We start from the raw sequence: 26674 nt of genomic DNA, 5'->3' as shown, positions 1-26674 counted from the left end.
GAGGTAACTGAGGAGACCCTTCAAATTGCAGAGGATGTGAAGGGCTCCTCACACACTACCCCCTCCTTAAAATTCTGCAGAGGAAGGGGGAAAGAAAACCAGCGCATTCTCCTGTCGCCGCGGCAACCATAAAACCCCCAGCTAAATCCATCTTGTGAGCTCACCGCCCCATTAAGATGCAGGGCCAGGCTCCGCGCCAGCCCAGCCACATTCATTTGTGCGAGTAAAGGTGGAGGAGGGGAGGGGAGCAGGCTCTGGAGGGACGGGGAAACGGCGAGAGGAGGTTATTTACACCACCGTCCTGACCTTCTGGAGCAGCGCTGGCTCCGATAAATAACCCGCTCAGTGCCGTTTCGATGCAGGCGTGGGAGGTGCAGGAAGGGAGAGGGGCTGGAGGAGTGCCCCCACGCAGGTGCGCGTCTCCGGGTTACTAATGACTGAGGCGGGAGCAGGCAGCTGGCTTTGGGGGTGGTGAGGGGAGAACTCAGTTCCCTGAGACTCCCACTGAGAAAAATACCATCCCCACCCCACCCCTGGCGCCAATTTTCAGGCGAGGGGACTGAGAGATGCCAAGGAGGCAAACAGCCCCGTAAATTAGGCAAAGGGGAGGGGTGCCGGAGAGTCTCAGAGGTAGCAAAAATCTAAGATGGGGGGGGGGGTGGCTGGAGGAACAGGAGTAGCTGCCAAAAAGAGCGGAAGAGGCACAGAAACATCACACAAAGGCAGTTTGGAAAAAGAAATGTTTTATTCCCCTTTGCAGAGCAGTACAGGAAGGTGGCAGTCTCGATTCTGGACATCTCTTACAGGAAGGTGCCTCCTCAGATCCTTCATTGCTGGAGAGCTGCTAGCTGATGGGCTGGGCATAATGCTAGGTCCCAGAGAGGGCTTGTAAGACCTTTTCGTGGGGAGGAGTTTTGAGTCAAGGGGAAAGATCAGACCCAAAAGTAGGTGTTCCACTGTCTGTTCTGGGGAAACCCAAGTCCCAAGAGAAAGGCACCTATCTCAGCCATCTAGGGAAGTGAAGACCCCAGATCCACAGCCTTTTTACCTAAGGCTGAGGCAGAGAGTATAGGGTTAAGTGGCCAGAGACCCAAGACAGAGGAACAGATACACTCCAGGGAGGTGAGGAGACCAAGCCTCAAGGCCCAAGCCCTAAGTCCTCCTTCCTGCTCAGATGCAGAAACTCTTCTTTTGGAGATGAGAGCGGAGTTTTAGTTCCAGTGTGTGACTGCTCCAGGGCAGAGTCAGGACAAAGCAGGCAACAACCCCACAGGTAGTAAGGGGGGAGCTAAGACAGTGGACAACAGACTGACATCCAGAATAACCACTCACAGACCACAGCGGTTTGGAAGCTGCATGCCTGAATGTGGGTACAGAGAAGTTTTAAAAGCCCTATCCAACATTTAAATCACAATTTCTGCCACTCTATCCCCTTCCTTATGAGCTGTTCCTCGATGTTCTTTCCAAGGCAGAGGGCAGAGCAGCAAGAAGAAACAGGAGGGTTGCTGAGGCCGGTAAGTGGGGCGAGACTGGCTATATCCCCACCTGTCCCCATCCTGACACCCTACAGAAAAAGACACCGCCCGCCCCTTGCTGGACGTATGTGCTGGTGCTGTGTAAAGGCAAAGGTGAAAAACACTCAGCACATTCTCCTGCTTTGATCCGGAGTGTGGCTACAGCAAAGGGCAACGAAGGTGAGGAGAAAGTGTGGGGTAGATGTGGAGGACGGAAGGGGTGTTTCCCCTGCCCAGTATCTAAATCTGCTGGGAGGAAAAGGAAGTGTGTTAGGGGTAGGGGGACAGCACTAGATGGGGTGGAGATTTAAGGATCCCTGTGATCCCTAAGATGACCCAGACTGCATCAACAGGGGGCCTGGACAAGAAGTCATAGCAGACATATGGGTTTTTGAGGGGTGAAGAGCCAGGCACAGGACGGTCTTCACCGTAGGAGTGACCACTTGATCTGTTCTTTCGCCGACTGCAGCACCTGTGGAGACAAGGGCAGCACAGGGGGAGGCTTGCTGAGGGGCAGGGTGGGAATCAGGTTTTCTCTCCCTTCATCTGCCTTCTCTGTCCTTAGAATGGGGTAGGGGAACAGGAAGAAGCTCTCTAAGGCCCTCAAAGATTGTCAATCTGAGAAATTAGCCCCAAATTCAAATGGGGGTGGTGGTGAAAAGAGACATATTCACAAGAAAAGAAAAAATTGGGGGTTACTGGGCATAGGTTAAAAAGGAGAGATATATTCCTTTGGGAGCATACCATGGGGGTAAAAAAAAAACTCCTCTTGTAGTGGCATACACCTATGATCCCAGTACTCAGGAGGCTGAGGCAGGAAGATCACAGCAAGTTCAAGGCCATCCTGGGCTACATAGTGAGTTCAAGACCAGCCTGAATTACAGAGCAAGACCCTGACTCAAAAAAACACAAAACAAAAAAACCACAGAATGCTCCCTTGTCCCCTGAATCAGGTAGATAGTTTATCTGCACTCAGAATTGCAGGATGAGCTGCAAAACCTGCATATTCTGGAATACACATTTCTAGCTTAGCCCTCATTTGAATAATAAAGAGTGTGTGTGTGACACACACACACAGACCATCTGCTTAAGGCAAGCCTCTGCTGGGGAATAAATCACTGGATGAGGCATCAGGCAGGGAGGGTTTGAGGGGTACAGAGCAAAGATGACAGCCACTGCTCACGGCAACTGAGGAGCTGGAAGTGGGGGCGGGGCACTGGACTGTGGGGTCAGAAGCCCAGTTCTCTAGAACATGGAACACGAGGGGACCAAGGACGGTGTCTATCTTTGATCTCATTCCGACTTAGCAGGTTGGGCTGGAATGCTATTCCAGCTTCTTCACTGACCCTGTCCATGTAGAGAGGCAGAAAGGTGAAAGTCATACCTGAGAGACCGTCTGCTCAGTGAGGGGGACATCTTCACCCTGTGGCACAGAGACAAGCTTTTAGGTGGGTGTCTGGCAGTGGAAAAAAAAAGCTGGTCCTTTAAACGGAAGCAAAGGGCAGATACCCTAAACTTTTCAGTCCCTTTCAGGAACTGAAATTTTACTTGGCTACCAGGACTATGAACACAAAAGGGTCATTTCATCCATGCTACATTTTAAGGCAGGGAGACTTCTTAAAAGATTTATTCCATTCCAAGTAATCAGCAGGTTATCTGATCTTCAACTCCCTCAACTCGGGAGTGGGAGACCTGATTCCCTAGTCAGAGGAGACCTTTCCTGAATATCAATATCACTAGGGAAAGGATGAGGGGGAGCCAGGGGTAGTTTAATGGATCCTGCAAGGCCTGATGGGTAACGACAGCATGTTAATTTGAAGAAATAAACTGCTGCAACAGCAGCCTGAGAAGGGAAAGGGGGAGTCAGTGGGGGGGCCCTCTCTCTTGCCACATAGAGACATATGTTAGAGGAGAAGATTAAACTATGCAAATGGAGCCCACGGCAGTTAAGGGAGAAGATTTGCCATTACCCAGCACTGTCAGACTTCACTCTGTGGAGGTCAGAGCTGGGACATTTTGTGAATAGGGAGGTTTGGGTTGCTCAGACATCTCTGCAACCCCACAATTTGCAGGCGCACTCTCCTGTACCCCACGATGTCCCCAACAAAACTGGAACCTTCTGTAGTTAACTCTGGGGACCCTTTCTGAGACTACTAGCACCAAAGAGGACTAAAGTTCTGGAAATTAAACGCTTCTGGCTGATCCAATGGCAGTGGGTTATCAGAACTTACTAACATTAGTGTCACTAAAGTTGGTATACACCCCCCCCCCCTGCTAAATTTGACTGGCTTTTTAAAAAAAAAAAAATTAAGCACTTCCTAATGGAGATTATCCTGCTACATAAAATGTTGAAAGAGATAAAAGACACTCCTCTATTTCAGACAACTGGATCCATCCTCAAAGAGAGAATAAGCCAACCTCCGGTTTCTCTACAGTTTCAGAAACCTGAATATGAAAGTTTTGTTAGCATTCATTCCATGTGTATACAGCAGGTGCACTTTGTGCAAAGAGTGTATGAGATGTTAGGTGGCACAACAGGGGCAGAATAAATTCGTTCTGCTTGGTTTCTTTGGGACACTGATGAGAAGGGAAAGAGAAGGCCGTATGAACTCCATCAGCCCTGTCCCTTAGCCACATTCAGCAGGTGTGACTCCGGAGGGTGTTTGTGGGCAGATGGGGGATTCAGGGAAAAAACGTTCCTGCTTACCCTTAATGCCACTCGGTGTACCACTTGCTGTGGATCACTCTCTAGGATCACCCTACAAAGAAGAGATCATCATTGTTCAATCTGTCCTGAAGGACCAACTTATTATCGGGATATGACTTGGAGGCACTCAGCCCACCTGACATATGACAGGAGCTACCTCCCCAGCCCAGATTTAGGCAGATGAAAGAACTTACCCTCCATCCACGATTTCATCCACAGCCAAGAAAAGCCCCTCCATGTTCTCCAGCAGAGCTCGCTTTTCTACATTTTTCCTAAATCCCCAAAAGAAAAGAATAATCAGCCTGTGTGTAAAATGTATCCTAGGACATTATCTGGACAGGGGATTCTAAACTAGACCAATACATGTTTCTACCAATCAGACAGATAAGTGAATAAGGTGAAGAACAGTTTAGTTAATCCACGATATACCTCTTCCTGTTGTTTGCTGAGTAAGGATCAGGAATGTCAAGGAGAGTTTAAAAAGCACTAAATAATATCTGACTAGTCACAGGCTGATTATCTAAAGCTATTATTTACCATCATTCCTTTCCTACCTGCCACAATGTTGCTCATGACACTGCTTATCAACAGATATGAGTGGGTAGAAAAAAGGAAATAAACAGAGCTAAAACTCAACCTGGGGGGTGTGGGAGGTAAGGAGAGGTGGACTACAAACTCTATCCACACTGCAGCGCTGACAAACCTCCTAATCCTCTCTGCTTTTCCTCTTCCCCCTCCCTCACCAGCTCTGCTCAGGCCCTGAAAAGAAGGCCTGCAAGAACAAGAACGGTGGAGTCTGCAGCCACCAGCCACAGATCCGGTGGTTGGTGCATGTGGCCTGTCACATCTGTCAGTTTTGACTTTTTCACTAGATTACCCGAAATGAAGTCTATTCATTCACCTGGCTAGGAAATAAATCATCCCCTTCCTGAGGAAACCTGAGCCATTTGCCCTGTTGACGTCGTGGGGCCGAGCGCCTGCTGTTCTGCTCGGGATGGCTGTCTGCACAGGGCTCACATGGGAGCTGCCTAGGGAATGACGATCAGAGCCCTGAATGTTTTCAGGAAAAGTATCATATCTTTTCTGCCTCCCTACATGGAAAACAGTGGGCGGTAGAAAGGGAGAAGAGGCTAAATGGCACATTGTTCTTGCTCTATAGACGAGAAAAACTAAGAGCCAGGAGTGGAAACTGGGAGTGTTGCTTCCATCCCCAAGGTAGAGACATTGTGTCTGGGGCACTGCCTTACTACACTTTCTCTGTTGCAAAGAATGGAGCCCAGCAAACCACCAAAGGCATGCAGATCCCTAAGACAGCCTCTGGGGATCAGCAGGGGAATCTCCTTCCTCAGAAGCAGAATTACTCTTCAGGAAGGACATGCTCTCCATCCAGCTCTCTCCTTCTGTGTGAATTACTATGAAGCAGTGAGCCCAACCATTTAAACTCAACTTCCGGAGCTTCTGCCAATCCCCCACAAATCCCTAAATGTCAAGAATAAGGTTAGGGCCTGAAAAATACTTTCTCTCCCAAACCAAGATCAAGAATGGCTGCTCAAACTGGTCATGGTGGGGCACGCCCAATCCCAGCACTTGAGAGGCTGAGGCAAGAGGACTGACTTGAGTTCGAGGCCAGCATGGGCTACGCAGTGAGTCCAGGCCAGCCTGAACTACAAAGCAAGACCCTGTCTCTAGAAAATATAGATAGATAGATAGATAGATAGACAGAATAGCTGAAGCAGGAAGATCATGAGTTCAAGGCCACCCTGGTCTATATAGTAAGACTGTGCTCAAAACAAAAATATTTTTTAAAAAGGAATGGCTGCTTACCTTAGCATCTGACTCAAGGAGTCAAAGAGGCAGTTCAGAACAGCCATAAGCATAAGCTGTTGGGAGACAAAGGAAGTAGAAGGCAGTTCAAGGCTCTGAAAACTGCTACCCAAAAATAAAACCATTCATTTCATTAAGCATAAAAATATATCACAGGACCGAGAACATACGGTAGAAATAAGAGCAAAACAGGAAGAAACTGAGTTTCTCACAGAAGTGAGTTCTGCTATGTGGTCCCACAATCTGATGTCTCCTTTGGCCAGAAGTTCAAAAGAGCTTTTCTGTCATAGTTCTCTATGGGTTTTACCAATTCTCTACGTGCCATCCGATGATGTAGGTAGAAAGAGCCATCATACACTATGCAAGGTCAGAGGAAGGCAGAACTAGTGGAAAGACATAGCCTCTTTCTTTTATTTTTTAATCTTTCTTTTAATTTAATTTTATTTATTTTTTGGTGCTGGGGATTGAAGCCAGGACCTGAACTATGCTCAGTATGAACCTTACCACTAGCTCACTGTCACTGCCCAAGCATGGGTCTTTGAGTCAGCCCCTAAAATGAGATTCTTAAAAGAAAGCTGGGCTTGGATCCCAGCTAACCCATTTCTACATGTGCGACCCTGAGAAAATTACAGTAGTATTTTGAACCACATGAAACCACATGTAACTGACACTTGCATAACTTAACAAATACAAGTAAATTTATTATATGGTTTCTCATGGCTTGGTTTCCTCCTCGATAAACGACGGTACTAATGTCTACAATTTTAAAAAAATAACAGCTTAGTAGAATGTGGGTCTCTCAAACTTTTACTTTTGCTGGAGGATTATTTTTACCTATCTGCTTTCACAGAAGCTGCTACTACTTGTGGTAAACAATTTTCTCTACCCACCAGAAGCCAATCAGGACTACACCCACAGTCCCATCCAAACTATATGACCCAGTCATCTGTATGGCTGCAGGATGAAACTGTGTCCGATAAGTAGTCCACCCCAGTCAAGTATGGACCTTCATAGCTGGAGCCAGTATCCCCCACAACCCTGACCACGCTTCAGAAATCCGTTTTTAAAAAAAATATGCGGGCTGGACGTGGTGGTACACACTTGTAATCTGAGCATTCTGGGAGACTGAGGCAGGAGGACTAGCTAACCTAGACAACTTAGAGAACTCTGTCTCAAAATGAAAATTTCTTCTAAAAAAGAGATGCGGGGCTGGGGATTTAGCTCAGCAGCATAAGCGCCTGCCTTGCAAGCAGGCAGTTGTGAGTTCAATCCCAAAAAAAGAAAGAAAAGAAAAAAAAAAGAGATGCTTTTTTTTTTTTATCGGTACCTAGAATCAAATTCATGACTGCACACTTGCAAGGCAGGCGCTTATGCACTGAGCTAAATCCCCAGCCCCAAAAATGAGATTCTTAAAAGGCATGGGGCATAGCTCTGTGCACAGGTCCTAGCATCAATCCCCAGTCTCACACACACACACACACACACACACACACACACACACACAAATATCAAAAACAAAACACAGGATCCAGGTGTGGTGGCCCATGGCTATAAACCCAGCTTATTAAGAGGCTTCACAAATCTAAAGTGACTGGGCACTTTAGTGAAACCCAAACTGGGTATGGTGGCACAAGCCTGTAAACCCAACACTCAGGAGGATGAGGCAGGAAGACCCTTGCAAATTGAGAGGCAGGAGGATCATTGTCAGTTCAAGACCAACCTGAGCTACAAAGTGAGCTCAAATCCAGCCTGAACTGCATAGACACTGTCTTTTTTTTTTTTTTTTTTTGAGACTAGGTCTTAAAAACACAAAACAACATGGGTCTGGGGATGTAGCTCAGTGGCATAAGCGCCTGCCTTGCAAGCAGGTGGTCGTGAGTTCGATCCCCGGTACCAATTAAAAAACAAAACAAAACAAAAAAAAGACAAAACAACAAAATAAAATTTGAAAAGCTAGGGAAGCAGCTCAGTAACAGAGCACTTGCCCAGCATGCATGAAGTCTTATGTTCAGTACCCTGGGAGAGAAGGGTAGCCACTGTGCTCATCACTATATGATCTCAGCCCTCCAGAGGCCAAGGCCAGAGGATCACAAATTCAAGGCCACTCTGACAGCAAGCCCTATCTCAAAAAGGAAAATAACAACAATAAACACACACACAACATAAAACACTGATTTTTTTTTTTCTAGAAGTCACCAACAGAGAAAACACTGATTTTTTTACATATAGATTTTTTTTAAAAATTGGGAAAACTATCTTTCTAAAACGAAACATTTGCAAGACCATGTTTGTGCATCTAGTGGGACCTTGGACTACTCTGCTAGACTTGTCAGAAGTGAGAGAGATGCGGTTCTCCTAAGCCCAAAACTGGTGGCTGTGTTCCGCCTGCAGCTTAGGAAGCAGGATCAGACCACAAAGAGGGGTGGGGATTCTCACCTCATTTTCATAGGAGCTGCCGATCACATAGAAATAGAGATCAATACTGCTCTTATACACCACCGTCAGGCCTTCCAAGAGCGCGATTTCACCTGCGAGGGGGTGGAAACAGGAGCAGCCCGATGAGGAGGTGAGAAAGCAGAACGGAAGGAGTCACCGTGAACTCCAGGCAGCCGCTGCTTGGGGCTGAGGTAAGAAGGCTGTAATGACCTCCAAAGCCCAAAATTGACCTATATTTGGGTGGTTAGCAGAATGGAAGTCTAAACTTGGGGAGTCTTAAGGTATCTTCTCCTTTATCCTCCCTTGTCATTCCTACCCGGTACACATATCTCCCTCCGTGTATAGGAGACAGGACACTAGTCGATCCTTCGGAGGTGAAAATGCAGAGCGGTCACCTTTACAGACTTCCATTTACCTGCCCTAATGGATGCGGTACAATAAGCAGCGCTGCAGTTAAATTTGTCAAGTGAGGCTCATAAATCCAGGGACTAGACAGGGAGCTAACAGCCAACCTTCTAGCACGGTATTCCCGCGCGAGGTACACTCACCTCCCCATTACATTTCCAAAGAGTTTATTATATGAGAGGAGGAGGGAAAAAAAGAAAAAGGAGGCAGAGTCATTTTATCCTTTTTCTGCAGTCTGGCTGCCACCCTCTCCCCACCGTGGTTCCCCCCTACACATGGAGTAGCGAAAGGAAAATGACCTACTGTCAGTGCGATGGGTCTTGTTGAAAATGTTCTTCTCAAAGGCCTTCTGCTCCTTGACACTGGGGTAGGTGTCGTCATAGTACTGGTGAGAGGAAAAGGAGACAGAGATGGGTCATTAGAGCAGGGAGCCCAGAATGATTAGTGACTATATATTGCCCTGCGATCTTGATTTCTCTCCTTCGAGGCATGAGACAAGTGAGAAACACTGACACGGAGATGGGACTGCAGAGGCAGGGAATGGGCAATGAGTAATCAAATTTTTAAAAAAAGAGGGACTCTGGGGTAAGCAACTCCACCTCACACTTGAGACAATCGAAGGAGATGAGGCTCTGCTCCTGTTTGCATCCTAGGAGAGAACGATATTCTCACCAAGTGCTGCACAGGAGCTGCCCGGGCCAGGCAGTGGTGCCAGAGGAAATGCCAGCCATGAGAAGTACAAAGCACGCCTTGGCCACAGCCCCACGTATGAAGCTGAGAAACAGGAGAAGACTGGAAATCTCCTCCAAAACAAGGCAAGCCTTGCCTCAGGAGGCCTCCCCATCTCGGCTTGCTTTTCTACAAGCTGGAAGAAGCAGGGAGCAGCCTAGCACATCTCTGCGCCCACTCCCAAGCTCTCCCCAGCCAGGGGGTGGAGATACAGGCTGCTAAGCCCTTCTGCTCTTTAGGGGCCAATCCGTCGCAGTCAGCTGAAGACCTATGACAGCTCTGGCATTTAGTAACTGGATAACTGTTTCAAAAGGTGTCCTGCATAGTTACATCCAATTACAGGGAGGAACAGCTGGTGAATTCTAAACTAATCTCTACCTGCTGATTGATTTATGCTGCACTTGCCCGGATTTCATACACCAGGGACAGAAGAAATTTCTACTGGAGGGGGAGAATATGTAGGGAGAAGAGAGGTGTCCTTTCTCTCCTCTTTCAGTAGATTCAAAGTTGCAAACACTGCACCCAGGTGCAACTGAAAATGTAGGGCTAGAATCCTGAAACTGTAAGAAATTTCCTGAGAGATCCTAGGCAGGAAGGTGACAAGAACAAGTAACACAGCCAGGGTGCTTCCAGTATCTACATACTGCTTTGTTGAGAAACTAAGGTTTTTAGGGGCTGGGGATTTAGCTCAGAGGCATAAGCACCTGCCTTGCAAGCAGGCGGTCGTGAGTTCAATCCCCGGTACCGATAAAAAGTAAAAAGACCAAAAAAAGAAAGAAAGAGAGGAACTAAGGTTTTGACGTGGCTCCCTGCTTTGATGCGTGTAACAAAGACGGTCAAAGTCTGAGGGCAGCAAGTAAGGAAACAGTAGAATGAAGGTTAAAAAAAAGAAATGTAGGGGGCTGTAGATTTAGCTCAGCGGCATAAGTGCCTGCCTTGCAAGCAGGCAGTCGTGAGTTCGATCCTTGGTACCGATAAAAAGGAAACAGACAAAAAAAAAAAAAGAAACAAATGTAAAGCCCAGTGTACTGGTGCACACTTCTAGTCCCAGTACTTGAAGAGGCTGAGGCAGGAAGAGCACCACAAGTTTGAGAGCAGCCTGGACTATACAGTGAGATCCTGGTCTCAAAAAAACCCCAAATAAATAAATAAATGAATAGTACTGTATCCTTTCATGATAGCACCCCCTCCTGCTCTAGGTATACTTTTCCCTCCTGTCTTACTTGGCTCAAACTTGCTCTGCGGAGCCTGTATTTTTTCTCCCTCTACCTTTAATAAATGTAAAACTTTGCTACCAAAATAAATAAGTAAATAAAAAGGGCTGGAAATATACATTAGTGTGAAGGCCAGGTGTTCAAGCCCCAGCACTGGAAAACTACTAGAGTAGTTTAGATACAACGGAAGAATCTTTGAGCTGGGGATATCATTCAGTGGTAGGTCACCATGTAGAAAAAAAGAGGATGGAAGAATTTTCTTGTTCTTGTTTTTTTTTTTTTTTTTTTTTGTCTTTTGTTTGGAGATAAGATCTCAATCAATTTGCAGTTCAGGCTGGCCTTGAACTCACTTTGTAGCCCAGGATGGCCTCAAGCTTGCAGTCATCCTCCTGCTTCAGCCTCCTGAGTGCTGAAATTACATGCATGTGCCACCATGCCCGTCAAGTCTGTGTGTGTGTGAGTGTGGGAGGAGGTCTGGAAATCAAACTCAGGACCTTGTCTTGCTAGGCAGGTGCTATACCGCTGAGCTATATCCCCGGCCCAGAAGTTTCACAATTATACTATTGAAGAATATGAGTTAATAGGACTAGTTCTAAAATTCAAACTGAAGAATATTTTTGTTCTGCTCCTAAATGAATTTGACATGGACTCTCACCTTGGCAAAAAGTCGATCCCCATCATTGTCCAGAATCAGGATGGCTTTCACAGTATACAGGGAGGGTTCCTGAGGAGATAGAAATGGATCTTCAGTTGTGAAAGGGCCCCCAGCTACCAGCAAGGCAGACACCTTCTTCCCCCTAGATCCACTGGGGCTACAGGGGATGGAGGGGCTTCCAGTGTTTACCAATCCCAACACTGTTGTGTTCAGACACTGCCCACTGAGAATAATCAACTAGCAAGTGAACTGCACTGAGGGAGGGAGCATCTCAACAAAGGACTCCAAAGCAGCACCAGAGAAACAGTCTCTGACTCACAGAGGGCTTAATTTAGGTAGGTCCTGCTGTCATTTCCAAATTATTTGGTATGGTCGTTTTCCAAACTACCCTCCCTCCCTGGTGTCCCATGCACAGGTGGGTGTGGGATGTGACCAGATTAATTCATAGGCACTGCACGAGGCCATGTGAAAACGGGTGAATGCTTCAGTGTACCTGGAAGTTTCTGCAGTCCCAATGCAGCAGCAATGCAGAGGCATAAAGCAAGCCTTCCCTACACCACCCACATACTGAGCAGAAGGAAACAAGTGTTTGCAAGCACACGGACACACACACCACTTCTCAATACAGCCTAGAGAGAAAGACATCATCCCCAAACTCCTGTGAAACACAATCCCTCCACTATGCCTGAACCACTACCACTTAACCCAAGACAGAAGTCAACCTGAATTTGGGGGTATAAGATCATGAGATCTGAGAAACAACCTAAGCCATGGAGATATTAATCAGGAGGGATTGAGGATGTCGCTCAGTGGTACAGTGTGTGCTTAGCATGTGCAAGACCTGGGTTCAATCCCTAGCCAAAAAAAAAGAATGGAAGTGAGGAGGCTGGTCAATTTAAAGGAATCACAGCCTTGGCCTTAATACTTACATTTAATTCCCTTCTCAACCACAACAGGGTACAAAAACCGCAGTACCCTGTTGCTCCCTCTTCTCTATACTGGTTTGCTTCTAGAAAACCAGATAAGTAGGAGAGAGCAAAGAAGGACAGGGAAGGTAGTGGGGTTTATGGGTGGAAGGTATCTGCCACCCCATGTTCCTTGGCTTTCTAATCACCATGGTGTTGCCTGTGCTGTGAGACCAGGCTGCTGCTCAGCTACCTCTCTTCTGGCCCTCCTTAGAAAACCATCAGTCCCCAAAGGAGCAAATGCATTCCCTGAGCATGTGTTTAATGAAGACCATGGCAAAGGGGAAAGAATCATTGCCAGAATCTACAAATGTAAACTGGCCCATGAGGCTCCAGAAGATGTATGGGAAGACTCTTCGGGCCAGTGCGGCTCAGGAGAGGGTGTGGCAGGGATTAGGAATGGGAGTAACAGGAACACAGTCTTTTGACAGGGCAATAAGGGATGTCTGTTTTCTTCACCTGTATTCTCAGGGTAGCAAGTATCCAAAACAATGTCTGATACATACTAAACTCTCAATATATGTTCAATAATTGAGGGAATAAGTACTTATGGGACCTGTAATCATTAGATTTCCACACATAAGTGGATTTTCCTTTTTTTTTTAGTACTGGGAATGGAACTTACAATCTCATCCTTGCTTGCCAGGCAAGCCCTGTACCACTGAGCTATATTCCTGGTCCTTTGTCTTTTTCACATGGGTTTTGCTGTGTGGTTCAGGCTGACCTTGAATTCACTTTGTAGCCCAGATTAGCCTTGAACTCTCAGCCATTCTCCTGCCTCAGTCTCCTGAGTACTGGGATTAAGACATGTGCTACCATACCTAGATGAATTTTCTTTTTTTAAACATTTTGTGTCTTTTTCTTTTTTATCAGTACCAGGGATTGAACTCACAACCACACACTTGCAAGGCAGGCGCTTAAGCCACTGAGCTAAATCCCCAGCCTCTCGGCTGAATTTTCTTTTTTTTTGTCTTTTTTTTGTTTGTTTTTTTGTTTTTTATCGGTACCAGGGATCGAACTCACGACTGCCTGCTTTCAATGCAGGTACTTATGCCGCTGAGCTAAATCCCCAGCCCCTCGGCTGAATTTTCTAATGTGACCATTTTGGACACTATTTCTACCAACCTTACTTTCTCCTCCATATATTTCTGGCTACCATATATATACTGCATTCTGGAATAAACCACACAGAAAGAACAACTCTCTCCAAGTAAGGAACTCTGTTGTCCAGCACAGGCAAGTCCTCTAGAGTCTAGCCCGAAAGATCACAAACAGAATTAACTTTCCTAACTCCTAGTTACTCACAGATGGATCTTCCCATATAAAAAGAACAAAGATGTGTTATATACATGTGCCAACTCAGCAAGATGAATGTAATCATTAGGAATGCACTGCAGAATATGTATGAATAAAAAAAACCTTAAAGATCTTCCCATAAAGCAGGCTCAGTTCCACAGCAACTTGTCAGTTTACCAAGAGGGAAACACCAACAGGAATGAGCTTCTTTGAAGGAAGAAAAGAGATCCAAATGAATGGAAATTTAGAAGAAATAGTTTTTCCTATCACCTTTTCCTGGAAATCCTTGGCTTTGTCCCTTTACCCGCATTCACAGAAACCTTAGAGAATAGCCCACTGGCTTAATCAGGATTGTAATCTGGCATCGGTGACCAGTGTTTCCAGCCAGTCTGATATCCCTAGAAAGAACAGGAACTCAAAGAAAAGTAAAGCCCTAGTGGCCACCAGCCAACTGGGAGAGCCAATGTTCTAGGGCCCACATGGTATGAGTGTCTGAATAGCAACACTGGCAAAAGAGATACACTCCTGGACTCTGCTCCTAGCTCTCTTTATTGGCTTCCTAGAAGATGAAAAGAAACAAGAGCCAGGTGTGGTGGTCCATGCATACAATCCCAGCACTTTGGGAGGTTGAGGCAGAAAGATGATGTCTCAAAATTATTCAAAAAGGGGGAGGGGCTAGTCAGCAGATATAGCTCATACAATGGCTCTGGGTTCAATCCTCGATCCTGGAAATCAGCAACAAAAAAACCCAAACCCTGGGTCTTCCTGAGCAGAAGAAAGACAGGCTGATGAAAGCAAGGAGAGAGACCAGGGCTGATGGCTCAGAGCTGTGGAAGAGCAAAGATGCTATTACAGCAAAGGCCAGCCATTTCAAACTTCCCAAGGAGAACCACAATTAGACAGGAGCTTCCACACCCCACTCTGCTACCTCCGAAGCTTCTCCCGGCCTTCTACTGCCACCTCCTCCAGTGGCTTCCCCTTCAGCCTGGGGCCTTTACCTCTTAGGAGTTCATACCATAAAACCAGCCAGTTTAAAGGCTCCAGAAGCCATTACTGGTAATGTAATTTCATGTTAAGTTTTTGCAAAGGGAAAGTTTATAAATAACTCCCAGCTACTGAGAAATCGCTTCCTGGACAATGGACTAGGCTTGACCTTGTAACACATTACATGTTGATTGCTGAGAAAGACCCTACAAGCTTAAGGCCATTGTCAAAAGATTTAAAAGGTCTATTCTTCCCTCCCACTTCCCAAATGGGTAGCTGCTGGAAAGCTTTCGAGACAAAGTTCTGTGATGCACTGACTTTCAGAGAGCCACAGCCTGAGTGTATAACAGAACTTCACCTCAAATGCTAACGGCGCCTGGAAATGATGCATTGGCAGGCTGGTTTGTGGGAGGAGGTACAGCTTGGATAGATTTTTCATGAGTGGTTTTATTACCGAGAAAACTAGAATGCACTCAAGACAGCTAAAACACCACTAAACAAGCATCTAGGCTGCTACAAAAGGAGCTGTGCTCTCAATCAGGGTTTGTGTAGCCTGGTGAAAAACATCACCTCCCAGAACTCTCTCCTCTGCAGAAGAGGACCAGAGTGCAAGAGCCATTTCCAGTGCTGCCCCCTGTGGGCCTTCTAGGTGACCTGCAGCTGCCTGGGATCTTGATCTTTAGCAAAAATAAAAGAGGAACTCTGAATAAAAACTACTTGTGTATCTTTAAGTGAAACTTATAGGCTCTGAAAAACAAAAAACACTGAATTAAGTCTTTTTACAATACATTTATGAGGAAACTCTGGAATAAGATTACAGTACTCTACAAAATATTGATGGTTAAATAGTGTTTAGAGCAGGTAGACGGTATGTGGGGAACGGGTATAACTAATTTGATTCTTTCAGGGGGAAAAAAAGCCAAGCCTTTATAGTTATGTTATTCCCAGAGCTGAAAGGGCACAAATAAAAATCTGACTGAAAAAATAAAAATAAAAAAATAAAATTTTGACTGAGATTTCTGGAAAGCTCATTTCCTCCTAAGGAAGAAATGTTAGGACTGACTGACAAAAGGAGCATTCTAGCTTAGCAATAGGTCTTAACAATTAGAAACTGTAACAAGATGCTCTTTTCTCAATCCTATTCACGAAGTAAAACCAAAAATAAAAACAAAGCAAAACCAAGACAGTAAAACTAGAAGATATCATGTGCAATGATGCTGCACACTGGTAATCAGTTACTCAGGAGGCTGAGGCAGGAGGAACATAAGTTCAAGGTCAGCCTGGACAATTTTAGCAAGCTCTTGTCTCATAATAAAATTAAACAAACAGACAAAAAGAGATGGGAACTACAGTTCAGTGGTACAGCACCTGTGTAGCATGTGTGAAGCCCTAGGTTTGATTCCCAGTTGCCTCTGCCCCCACCAACACTAAGAGACTCCTAGGTACCACGACCTGGTCCATACGGTATTTTGTTTCCTAATTCTACTAACTTTTTTTTTTTTTTTTTTTAAGTTAAAAGCTTCTCTGAGGTAAAGGGCTCAAATTTGCTAGCCACAAGTTATGGACTTTAGATGATAAAAATCAGCTGAAAGGCATTAAACAAGGATAAGCAGGTTCAAGCATAGCCCAGGAACTGGAGAGGCTCAGGTATACAGTGCATCCAAGCATGCACAAGGCCGACTCTGACTGTCAGCACCAAAAAGAAAAAAGCACAGCTCAGGAAAGAACAGGAGGCACAGGTATGACAGATTACCCAGCTGCCAGGAGACCAAATCGTAGTTATAAAGGAAACTGAACATAAGTCTGAGGAAGATCCAGCCGGGCATGATGGCTCATGCCTGTAATCCTAGCACTCGGGAGGCTGAGGCAGGAGGATCACTGCAAGTTCCAGACCAGCCTGGCTACAAAGTGAGCTCAAAGGCCAGCCTGAACTGCATAGCGAGACCCTGTCTCAAAAAGACAAAAAAAAAAAAAAAAAAAAAAAAAAAGTCTTAGGAAGAATTAATGACAGATGACAGGTGGAGACCCCTAGAAAACAATCTTCCTATACAACAAAGGAGCTGTGTCCAGCAAAATACAACCTTCTAGGGGCTGGGATTCCAAGTGGGTGTGCCACCATGCCCAGCCCAGCCCTCTTTTTAATTTAATTTTAATTTTATTTAAGGATTCCCTGAGCCACTAAGTCACCCAGGCTGGCTTGAACTTGTGATCTTCCTGCTTCAGCCTCCCAGGCAGCTGGTTTTACAGGTTATGGCCACATGCCACTATGCCCAGCTTCAGGTCCTTCAGACACAAAATATGGAAAGGCAGTCACCAAGTATTCGTTCTGCCATCACAGGAGGCATCTCTGAACCCTTCCTTCAGTCTGTGTCATTAAACTCTGGATAAACCATTAACTCTTAACTCTCTCGCTCTCTCTGAGACTCAACTTCCTCTTCAGAGAAATGAGAAGTCTGACCTAGATAAGTTAAGGTTAATACTTTTTTTGAGTTATAGCAGACCTCTTTGATAAACTGAGGAAACTTCTGGAGCTGGGTCCAGTAAAATACACTCACAAATTATTACAATTTCAAGGAGTTTATAGACTGGAATTAAATCAGTTTCTGAGGATAATGAAAAGAAGGAAAATTGGGAAATGAGTAATACTTTTATAAATTACCCCATTTGCCTCACACCAATTAAGGCTTCAATAAATATGTGTGTGGCCTTCACAAATTAATGCATACAGCTGAGAAAACCAACTCAGCCAGCAGGAGGAGTAAAGGTCAGCACCACACCCCTCTGGTTTCCAAAGGCTGAATTTGATGACTAAAATGGGTAATATAAGGCTGAGGAAGCCTCAAATGCCTCAACAACATGAACTTTGATCCTCTTTTTTCCCTGATATTAAGAATTGAACCAAAAAAAAAAAAAAAAAAAAAAAAAAAAAAGAATTGAACCCAGGGGCTGCGGATTTAGCTCAGCGGCATAAGCGCCTGCCTTGCAAGCAGGCAGTCCTGAGTTCGATTCCCGGTACCCATAAAAAGGAAAAAGACCAAAAAAAAAAGATATAAAAAAAAAAGAATTGAACCCAAAGCCTTTGCACTAAGCTATATACCCACCCTTTTGTTTTGTTTTGAGATAGAGTCTCACTATGCAGTCCATACTGTCCTTGAACTCTGATGTAGCCCAGGTTGGGCCTCAAACTCATGGCAATTCTCCTGCCTCAGCCTCCCAGGGCCTGAAAGTATGAGCATGTGCACCACCATACCCGGCCCCAGCCCTTTCTTTTAAATTTTAAAACAGGGTCTCTCTGAGCTACTAAGTTACCCAGGTTGGGACTGAAATTGTGATCCTCCTGTCTCAGCCTCTCAGAGTACTGATATTATAGGTTATGGCCATATGCCACCATGCCCAGGTTCAGGTCCTTTGGTTTTTAATTTTTTTGGGGTACTGGGAATCAAACTCAGGACCTCACAATTGCCAGACAGGCGATGAACCACTAAGCTACATCCCCAGCCCGCCAGGGCCTTTTTTATTTTGGTACAGGGAATTGAACTCAGGACCTTATGCTTGCCAGGCAAGCACTTGTGCTGCTGAGCTCTATCCTGAGCCACCACTCCAAAAGTCAGTGCACTACAGAATATTTGCCCAGAAGTGATGTAGGTCCCAATTCTTCAACTGTCACAGAAGCCAATGGTTACCAGAAATGAGAGTAGATCTAGCACTGACGAGTAAAGATATCCCAAAAAGGCTAAGATCAGACTGTGTTCCACACCTGAGGCCTGAGAGCAATGGAAGACATTCTTGCCATCTCAGTTTGGTAATTAAGAAGCCTTCAGTCCAGGCAAGCACAAAGGTCCCAAGTTTGATTCCCAGTATCAAAAAAGAAAAAAGAAGCCCTCACTAAACACAACTCACCAAAAGAAAAAATCAAATGGGGCTAGACAGAGCAGACAGATCTTTGGTCATAATAACTGTATTATAACTCATCGTACTGCCTCCCTGCATGTGCTTCTGCAAACAGAAATGGGGACCCTAAAGACTGACTTGCCAGCCCCCAGGTCAGCCTGTGGTCCAGTGGTTCTCCTCCCTGGTTTCAGTTTCCTCCTAATGGCCACACAGTAGGAAAGAAGTTGGAGCAAACTGATTAACAGAGCTACCTGATCAATGACCGGGTGTGGAAACAATGCACCGACAGTGAAGAGGGGAAAGGAGGAAGCCAAGCTTCCTCTACAGTGATGTGACTTAGGTTACAGGACAGAAAGGCCTTCCTGAAGAGCTATGGGACAGTGAACAGCAACAGATGTGACACAGCCAGGGCATCTAAGGACAAGAGAGACCCTCTAATAATCTGAAGTGAGAGAAAACCATTCTGCCCAGAAATAAAGAAGGCAATCTGAGAGAGCCCTCACCAGCCAGACATCGAATATACATGGAGTTAGCCTGCTGACACATTTCATTAGCTGTCCAGTGCAAATTCTACTTTGCCGTTGCTCTTCCTAATTCTCCAGCATAAAGAGGTAGGCAGGCTTTTGCTTGTTTTTTGAGACAGGGTCTTGCTATGTAGCCCAGATTGGCCTTGAACTTGCAGGGATCCTCCTAACTCAGCTTCCCAAATGCTGGGATGAGAGGTGTGTGCCACCATGCCCAGCTAGAGAGGTACTGATTCTTTATTATTTATTTTCTTTTTGGTTCCAGGGATCAAACTCATGACCTTTTATACCACAGAGCTAAATCTCTTGCCCTCTGATTCTTGCTTCTTGTTCTACCTTTTTTTTTTTTTGAGATGGGGTCTTGCTATTATTTTGCTTAGGCTGGCCTCAAACCTGGAATTCTCCTGACTCAACCTCCCAAGCAGCCAGGATTACAGGCTCAGACTCCCACCCTGTCTCACTCCTGTCCCATCTTTGATTTGCTTTCTCTAGTCCTGCTTCCTACTAGTTTACTTGTTTGTTTTTGAGACAGGGTCTTACTGTATATTTCAGGTGCCCTTGAACCCACTATATAGCCCAATCCTCCAGAGCTCTCTAGTTTTGTCAACCTCCCACTCTAGCTAAGACCTATCAGTAGAGTAGCATGAGAAACAGTAGCAAGTACCTAGATGAAAAAGGCCCTAACCCTGCCACTAGGCTCCCTGAGCATCTGGTTAACTGCATTCATCCTCTGCCTCCCTGGGAGGATGTGGCTTCTCAAGGGTCTAGTTTCCTTTACATAGGAGCCCTTCCTCCTCTTTTGACCATGTGACAGCTCCTCTAGACCTCCGATATAATTTATACCCTGCCAGGGACCAACTCTTTCCCACCACTGTGAAGGAGAGAGAAAAAAATATATATAAATACGTCGGAAATCTATAACGAGGTCTTCTTGGAGGGCAAGACATGGGGAGAGCTAGAAGCAGCAGCAATTGCTCTTTGGGGGTTTTAGTTCAAGCCAAGGTCTGCTTCTAGCAATCAACCATTAAAACAAGCCGGCCAGAGTAACAGCACAGTTTATTCTGATCATTTAATTTGAAGTGTCAATAAATTAAACTTCAATCAATTAAACTAGGTGTGCAATAACCGAGATGGACACCCCGACACCAACATAATCACAATAAAAATTTTTATTGCTGCCAAGGACCTCACCGGGGGCAGTGCTGGCACTGCTCAAGCCCTGGCTGAGAAATATATCTCCACAGCACCGCAGAGGAGATTGCTTCTCCTAGCAAGAGGCAAGGGCCAGGCACCAGCAAGGACGCAGCTGGGAGAGGGGCGTAGGGGACAGCCGGGATGAGATGGGAGTGCTTTGGGGGCTTAATGTAATTGATACCTTTGCCCAAAGCAGGGTGTGGGGGCATTCAGGCCAAGCACCTCTACTGTTAGTGCCAAAGGAATTTAACAAAAGCCCCATTAAGATGATTCAGGAAGCAAAGGCCAAGGAGAGCTATGGCCTTTAAGAGTGGCTGGTGAATTCTGCATAGGCCACTCCTCCAGCCTCAGGCAGCCTCTGAGCACTTTGGATGGCTGACTTTTGAAGGAAGCTTGGAAACTGGGATTCAGTCACTGTTTTAGGATAAAATATTATTAAAAGAGAAAGAAGAGAATTAGAAATCTAGTCTAAAGCATCGAAAAAGTGCTTGGAAAGTGAATCTGAGAAAAAAAAAGTGAATCAGAAGAGGATTAGGAAAAATGAAACCTGTGTACAAAAATCTAAGGGTCTAAATGGCTACAGTAATTCTGCTTTGAGGGAGAGAAGAGTAGAGAAAGAAAGAGAATCATCTTTAAGAGCCCACAGGTTATTAATATAGAATGGTGATCTGCAAAATTTCATTCATTTAGAAAGGGAGAAAGAGCAGAAGAGAAGTTGAGTCCACAGACACAAGCTGAGAGCATTAGTGCTGTTAAGCACTGTGGCTGAAGGAGAATGAAAGATATCTTTCCTCAGACGTTACAAGGAGAACTAAGAAAGAACAGACAAATTTGCTTAAAAGCACGGGCTGGATTACTTAATGCAAGAAAGAAATGTCATGCCCACACTCAGGAGGCTGAGGCAGGATTACCCCTAGTTAAGGCCTGCCTCAACTTCTCAAAAAGACAAAAAAAAAAAAAATTTTAGAAACTGGGTATGGTAGGCATGCTTGCAATCTCTGCACTCCAGAATCTCACACTCAGAAAGAAGGCTAAGGTAGGAAGATCTCCAGGATTTCAACTCCACCCTGCTACAAAGTGAGATCTTATCTCAAAGAATAAATAAAAAATCCCACTGAGCATAGTGGCATGGGCCTATAATCCTAGCTACCAGGAGGGAGGCTGAGGTAGGATTGTAAATTTCCAGGCAATTTAGCAAGACAGTTTCAAAGTAAGATACAAAGAGCTGGAGCTGATCACTGCCTGGGTTCGATCCCCACTACTACCCAAACCAGAAATCCCCCTATTAAGGCAAATTCTGATGGGTGTTTCTTCTTGATTCTCTCTTGTAGCACTGCCTTTTGTTTCCTCTCAACATCAGATTTCCCCTGAATTTCAGACAAAGCAGCAAACAGAAATGAAAAAGCAAACTTAAAAGAATTAGAGGAGTCCACATTCTCTAAAGAGTGGCTTGCTAAGACTTGTACGGTAAATTTTAGCTCAGTTAGAGAGAGCTAACATGAGGTCTAGGGATTCCTTGTTCTTTTCATAATGAAGACAAAAGCTGAAGAGTCAAAAGATGCCTCAGAGCAGACAGACACAAGGATAATGGACAAAAGCAAGGTGACTGGATCAGAAGCGAGTTCCGTGGACCAGTGTAACAGGAGGAACAGAATTAGGCAAGATTGTTGGATTCTAAACTAAGGTTCCTCGTCTCAATCACTGAATACAAAAGAATTTTTAAGTATTCACTTTCTTACTTCTTTTTTTTTTTGTTTTGTTTTGTTTTTTTTTTTTTTTTTTTAAAAAGCCTACAGCACCCGGTATTCCCAGGCGGTCTCCCATCCAAGTACTAACCAGGCCCGACCCTGCTTAGCTTCCGAGATCAGACGAGATCGGGCGCGTTCAGGGTGGTATGGCCGTAGACTCACTTTCTTACTTCTAAGGCTGGCCCAGGCTAATGCCACAGAGAAACTGAACCATTACACACAATGAATACCATGGGATGCCAGGGCTTCATGCTAAGCCCAAAGGATAAAAGCTGAAAAGGTGGGAAAAATATATTCCTATTTGAGGGCTCTAAATGAAATTAAAAAGAAAAAAACCTGTATGGTAGCACAACCCTGTTATCATCGCACTCTGGGAGGCTGAGGCAGGAAGAGCTCAAGTTCAAGTCCAACCTAGGCAACTCAGTGACTTAGCAAGACCCTGTCTCAAAAGTGAAGCTCTCTCTTATTGCTTTTGCTGTCTTCCACTGCCATGTATGGTTGTCCCTTTGCTGTGTGCCACCTGGCCTTGGAACCAACTATGGACTGAAAATCTACAAACTGTGAGCCAAATAAACCTTTCCTCCTTAAAATAAATAGGTCAGGCATGCTAGCACACACCTGTAATCCCAGCATCAGGAGGCCGAGGCAGAAAGCTCCCTCCACATTTGAGCTCAACCTAGACTATATAGCAATACTTTATCTCAAAAAAAAAGGAAAAAAGGCTGGTCCGAAGGTAGTGAGTTATCTCAATTGATTGTTCACAGTCAGTACAGATTGAACTCCTTGTTCTACTCTTTCCCCGCTTCTCACTACTGCACGTGACTAGTCTAAAAAAAAAAAGCCATGGCCAGGCATGGTGGTACACACCTATAATCCCAACACTCAGGAGGCTGAGGCAGACTGAGGCTGAGAAGGCTAATCATCATGAGTTAGTGACCAGCCTGGGCTACATAGTGACTCTGTCAAAAAAAAAAAAAAAAAAAAAAAAAAAGGAAAGAAAAGAAAATGAAAGAAAGAAAAGAAATTAAAAGCAGGCAGTTTCATTAAATTGTTCAACCAGCCCAGAACCTGCAATTCTCCGGCATCAGCTTCTAAATTATGGGAGTACACACATTTGCCACCACACCCAGGTCAGTATGAGTTGGTTCGGTTTGATTTTTGCAGTACTGGGGACTGAATCTAGGGCCTTTGCCCAAAGCTAAATCATCAACCTTTTACATTGTTTATTTTAGGATAAGGTCTCACAAAACTGTTTAACTGCCCAGGCTGGGACTGAGTTTAAAATTCTCATGCCTCCCAGAGGGCTGAAATTACAGACATGCGCCACCACTTAGCTTCAGTACAGGATTGACTGACTGATTGACTGATTGCTTTTGAGACAAAGTTTTGCTATTGCAGTTTACGCTGGCTGTGAATTCACTCACTGTGTAGCGCAAGCTGGCTTCAAACGCACAGGGATCCTCCTACCTCCTGAGTGCTGGGCTTAGAGATGTGTGCCATCACACCTGGCCTCGGTGTAGGTTTTAAAGCAAAATTCAGGACTACCTGACCAAATTAGCAAGAATCCAAGAATTCAGCAATTTAGGATTAAAATGGAAGAATAAAGAAGAAGCAAGCTGAAATAGACTACACTGAAGCAGCAGTGGCAGAGAACTGCAGGAAGATAACATGTGAGACTGTCACATCTCATTCCCTCAACTCACCACTACACACAGACCCTTCAATAAACAGGCTCTCCAAGTACAGATACATTTTTTTTTTTTTGTCTTTTTCCTTTTCATCGGTACCAGGGATCGAACTCACAACTGCCTGCTTGCAAGGCAGGCGTTTATGCTGCTGAGCTAAATCCCCAGCCCCCCAGATACATTCTTTCCTTACCCCTAAAGCAGGCTTCCTTTTAATAAAATGTGGCAAAATATCTAAACATTTCCAAAGATATCAATTCTCTAGAATCTATCCTATTCTGTTACCTTTTAAGAATATACATAATAAAGCTGGTTGGGTCCCAGCATTCAGGAGAATGAGGCAGGAGGATTGCCATGAGTTTGAGGCCAGCCTGAACTGTATAGGGAAACCCTGCCTCAAAAACAAAAACAAAAAGCTCAGAAAAGATATCCAAGGTAGGGCATAGTGTAACAAACCTATAGTGCCAGCTACTTGGAAGACTGTGTTAGGAAGATTCCAAGTTCAAGACCAGCCTGGACAACTTAGACCCTATCGCAAAATAAAAAATAAAAGTCTGGGGATATAGCTCAGTAGTAGGGTGTCCCTGTACTCCAGCACTAGGGGAAGAAAAGCAAAACAAAACTGATAAATTGCTGGTAGAGAAAATATTTAAAATTACAAATATTTTGTGCTTTTTACGTACAGTTAATCAACCCATATGATATGAAGGAATTCTATGGTTGTTTTTGTTTCTTTGAGGCTGGGCTCACTATATAGTCCAGGCTGGCCGCTGGCCTTGCACTCAGGCTTTGAGGTTAGGCTCACTATATAGTCAGGCTGGCCTGGAACTCAGTGATCCTCTTGCCTCAGCCTCCAGAGGGCTGGGATTACAGGCTTTCTTAAATATTTCTTCCTTTCTTTCTTTTTTTTTTTTTTTTTTGTACCGGGGATGGAACTCACAACTGTGCATTTATGCCGCTGAGCTAAATCCCTAGCCCCTTTCTTAAACATTTTAAAAGAAGGAAATTAGAAACTATTATTTTTTTTTACTGATGAGGATCTGAATGTGCACATGTATGTGATCTGAAGGAAAATAAAACAAGAAAGCTTCTATGGAGAGAGGCCAATAGCCAGGAGTGATGGATCCTGCCTGAAATTCCAGCACTCTATGAAGCTGAGTCAAGAACATTCCAAGTTACAGCTTGGTCAAGTTAGCGAGATTGTGTCTTAAAGGTTAGAGACGTAGCTCAATGCAAAGGCCCTGGGTTCAGTATGTAATAACATCACCACCAGCAAAAAACAAAACAAAAAAAAGGGCCTCGGGTTCAAGTTAAGGACACTAAAGTTAAATTCCTCCATTTACAGGAAAGACACAAACGCCCCTCCAAACTGCTAAACAGGCACTTTTGAAAGAAATACTCTGGTCCAGTTCATGAATAAGTGAACAAGCAATAAAGGACCATACAGGGCTGGGGATATGGCTCAGTGATACAGTTCTTGCCTGGCCTCCACCAGGTCCTGCATGCAACCCCTAGCACCACAAAAACAACAAAACAAAAAAAGGACCATACAGACAAGAGGACCAATACACCCTATTAGTCACCATAGTCTCTCTAATGTCACATCATAGATCCTAAAGTCAGTATTTCTAAAATCTAACAAGAGAAAAGAGAACAAGAAGTCTGGAAAATATTCTATAATCCATGCTAATCCCATCAGGTATTCCAGAACTGTGATGGAATGCTCATTCTCTGTGACAGAGTTATACAACAGAAATTACCAGGAAACGGAAGAGAAAGCAGCTTTTTGATTGACAGGAAATTATTAATAAAAAGCCAAATTCTGAAACCACAGGGAGAAGTCTGTAATAACAAACATCTGTTCTGTTTGTTTTTACAATTTGAAGCTAGTGTGGATGTTTGGAGAAACCCAAATCATAATACCATCCCCAATGCTGAGAACCGGGGGAACCCGAAGGAACCCGATCTTGTGTACTTATGATGCTCAGGATCCTAAAGACAGCATGTGTTCCGCTCAACTTCCTACGGACTGCCCTCGGTTCGGTTCCGCAGTGCTTCCTACTCTAAAGCACGGCTTTAGGTCCCGCACTAGGCCACACACGAATTGCACTGGCCCACAGAAGCTCCGGTCCCCGAGGATTACCCAAAACTCCTCTTTTTCCCCTCCCAGTCGTTTGAACCCTAACTCCCAGCCCCTATGTGCACCGCAGCAACTCCGCAGCCCCTTCGGCTCCTACCAAAATCACCGCCTCCATCTTGCCCCGCAGCTGGTGCCGACGTGGAGCTACAAAAACAACGCCCCCTCTGATTGGTCCTCAGTCCTCATTAGGTCCCGCCCAACATAAGGATCATTGGATAATAACCAGTAAGCCATTGCTGTTCTGCCCAATTAGTGTACTATCTTGCTTTGTGGACTCAAGGTGTCCACCCAGCTGGCACAGGCATTTGATTGTCAGTTTAAACACTCAATAAAGCGCTAAAAGCTCACAACTGAATGGGGCGAGAGAGTTAGGGGGCGGGGCTGTTTCCATGGGGAACAGAGGAAGCGCTTGTTAATTTTCAATTGGTAGAGTCGAAGGCACGTGACATCGATGGACCGGCTGAGTAGCTTTAATCCTCACTCCCTTTAGGGGTCGCTGTGTCTCTTTAGCCTTTAACTTTTTCTGGACGAAGTTTTATCCAATCTCTATTCCCTGCTGTACCGCTAGATCTTGATACCGGCGGCTGCTGTAGCAAACAGCGAGTTCTGCTGTCAAAATTGCTCAGGTCATTACAGCATCCTCACAGAAAGTATACGCGATGGTGGAATTAGAGCCAAGGGAGGCGCAGCGCGCTACTTAATCCAAGGCTTTGGCAAACTTGGTGGTTTATCCCTGTAATCCCAGCATTCAGGAGGCTGAAGC

The 26674-nt window shown here is 45.0% G+C and overlaps 1 protein-coding gene and 1 non-coding gene across 2 annotated transcripts; both read right to left on the bottom strand.

The window, feature by feature from the left end:
- Window positions 1-726: 726 nt before the first annotated feature.
- On the bottom strand, window positions 727-26121 carry Copz1 (COPI coat complex subunit zeta 1). Its single transcript, XM_003476019.5, has 9 exons — window positions 26009-26121; window positions 11485-11553; window positions 9190-9271; window positions 8482-8573; window positions 6046-6101; window positions 4416-4493; window positions 4222-4273; window positions 2899-2937; window positions 727-1986 (listed from the first exon to the last, which is right to left on the bottom strand). The coding sequence occupies exons 1-9, from the start codon at window positions 26024-26026 to the stop codon at window positions 1939-1941; spliced, it is 534 nt and encodes a 177-aa protein (XP_003476067.2). The 5' UTR covers window positions 26027-26121; the 3' UTR covers window positions 727-1938.
- LOC111753306 (5S ribosomal RNA) lies at window positions 22126-22244 on the bottom strand. Its single transcript, XR_002788125.1, has one exon. It is a non-coding gene; the product is annotated as a 5S ribosomal RNA (ribosomal RNA).
- Window positions 26122-26674: the final 553 nt, after the last annotated feature.

Source organism: Cavia porcellus, unplaced genomic scaffold (assembly GCF_034190915.1).
Source record: "Cavia porcellus strain 051 isolate PalLab524CR breed Dunkin Hartley unplaced genomic scaffold, mCavPor4.1 scaffold_8, whole genome shotgun sequence".
NCBI lineage: Eukaryota > Metazoa > Chordata > Mammalia > Rodentia > Caviidae > Cavia > Cavia porcellus.
The sequence above is the reverse complement of the archived record's forward strand: the minus strand, read 5'-3'. Positions and strand labels throughout refer to the sequence as shown.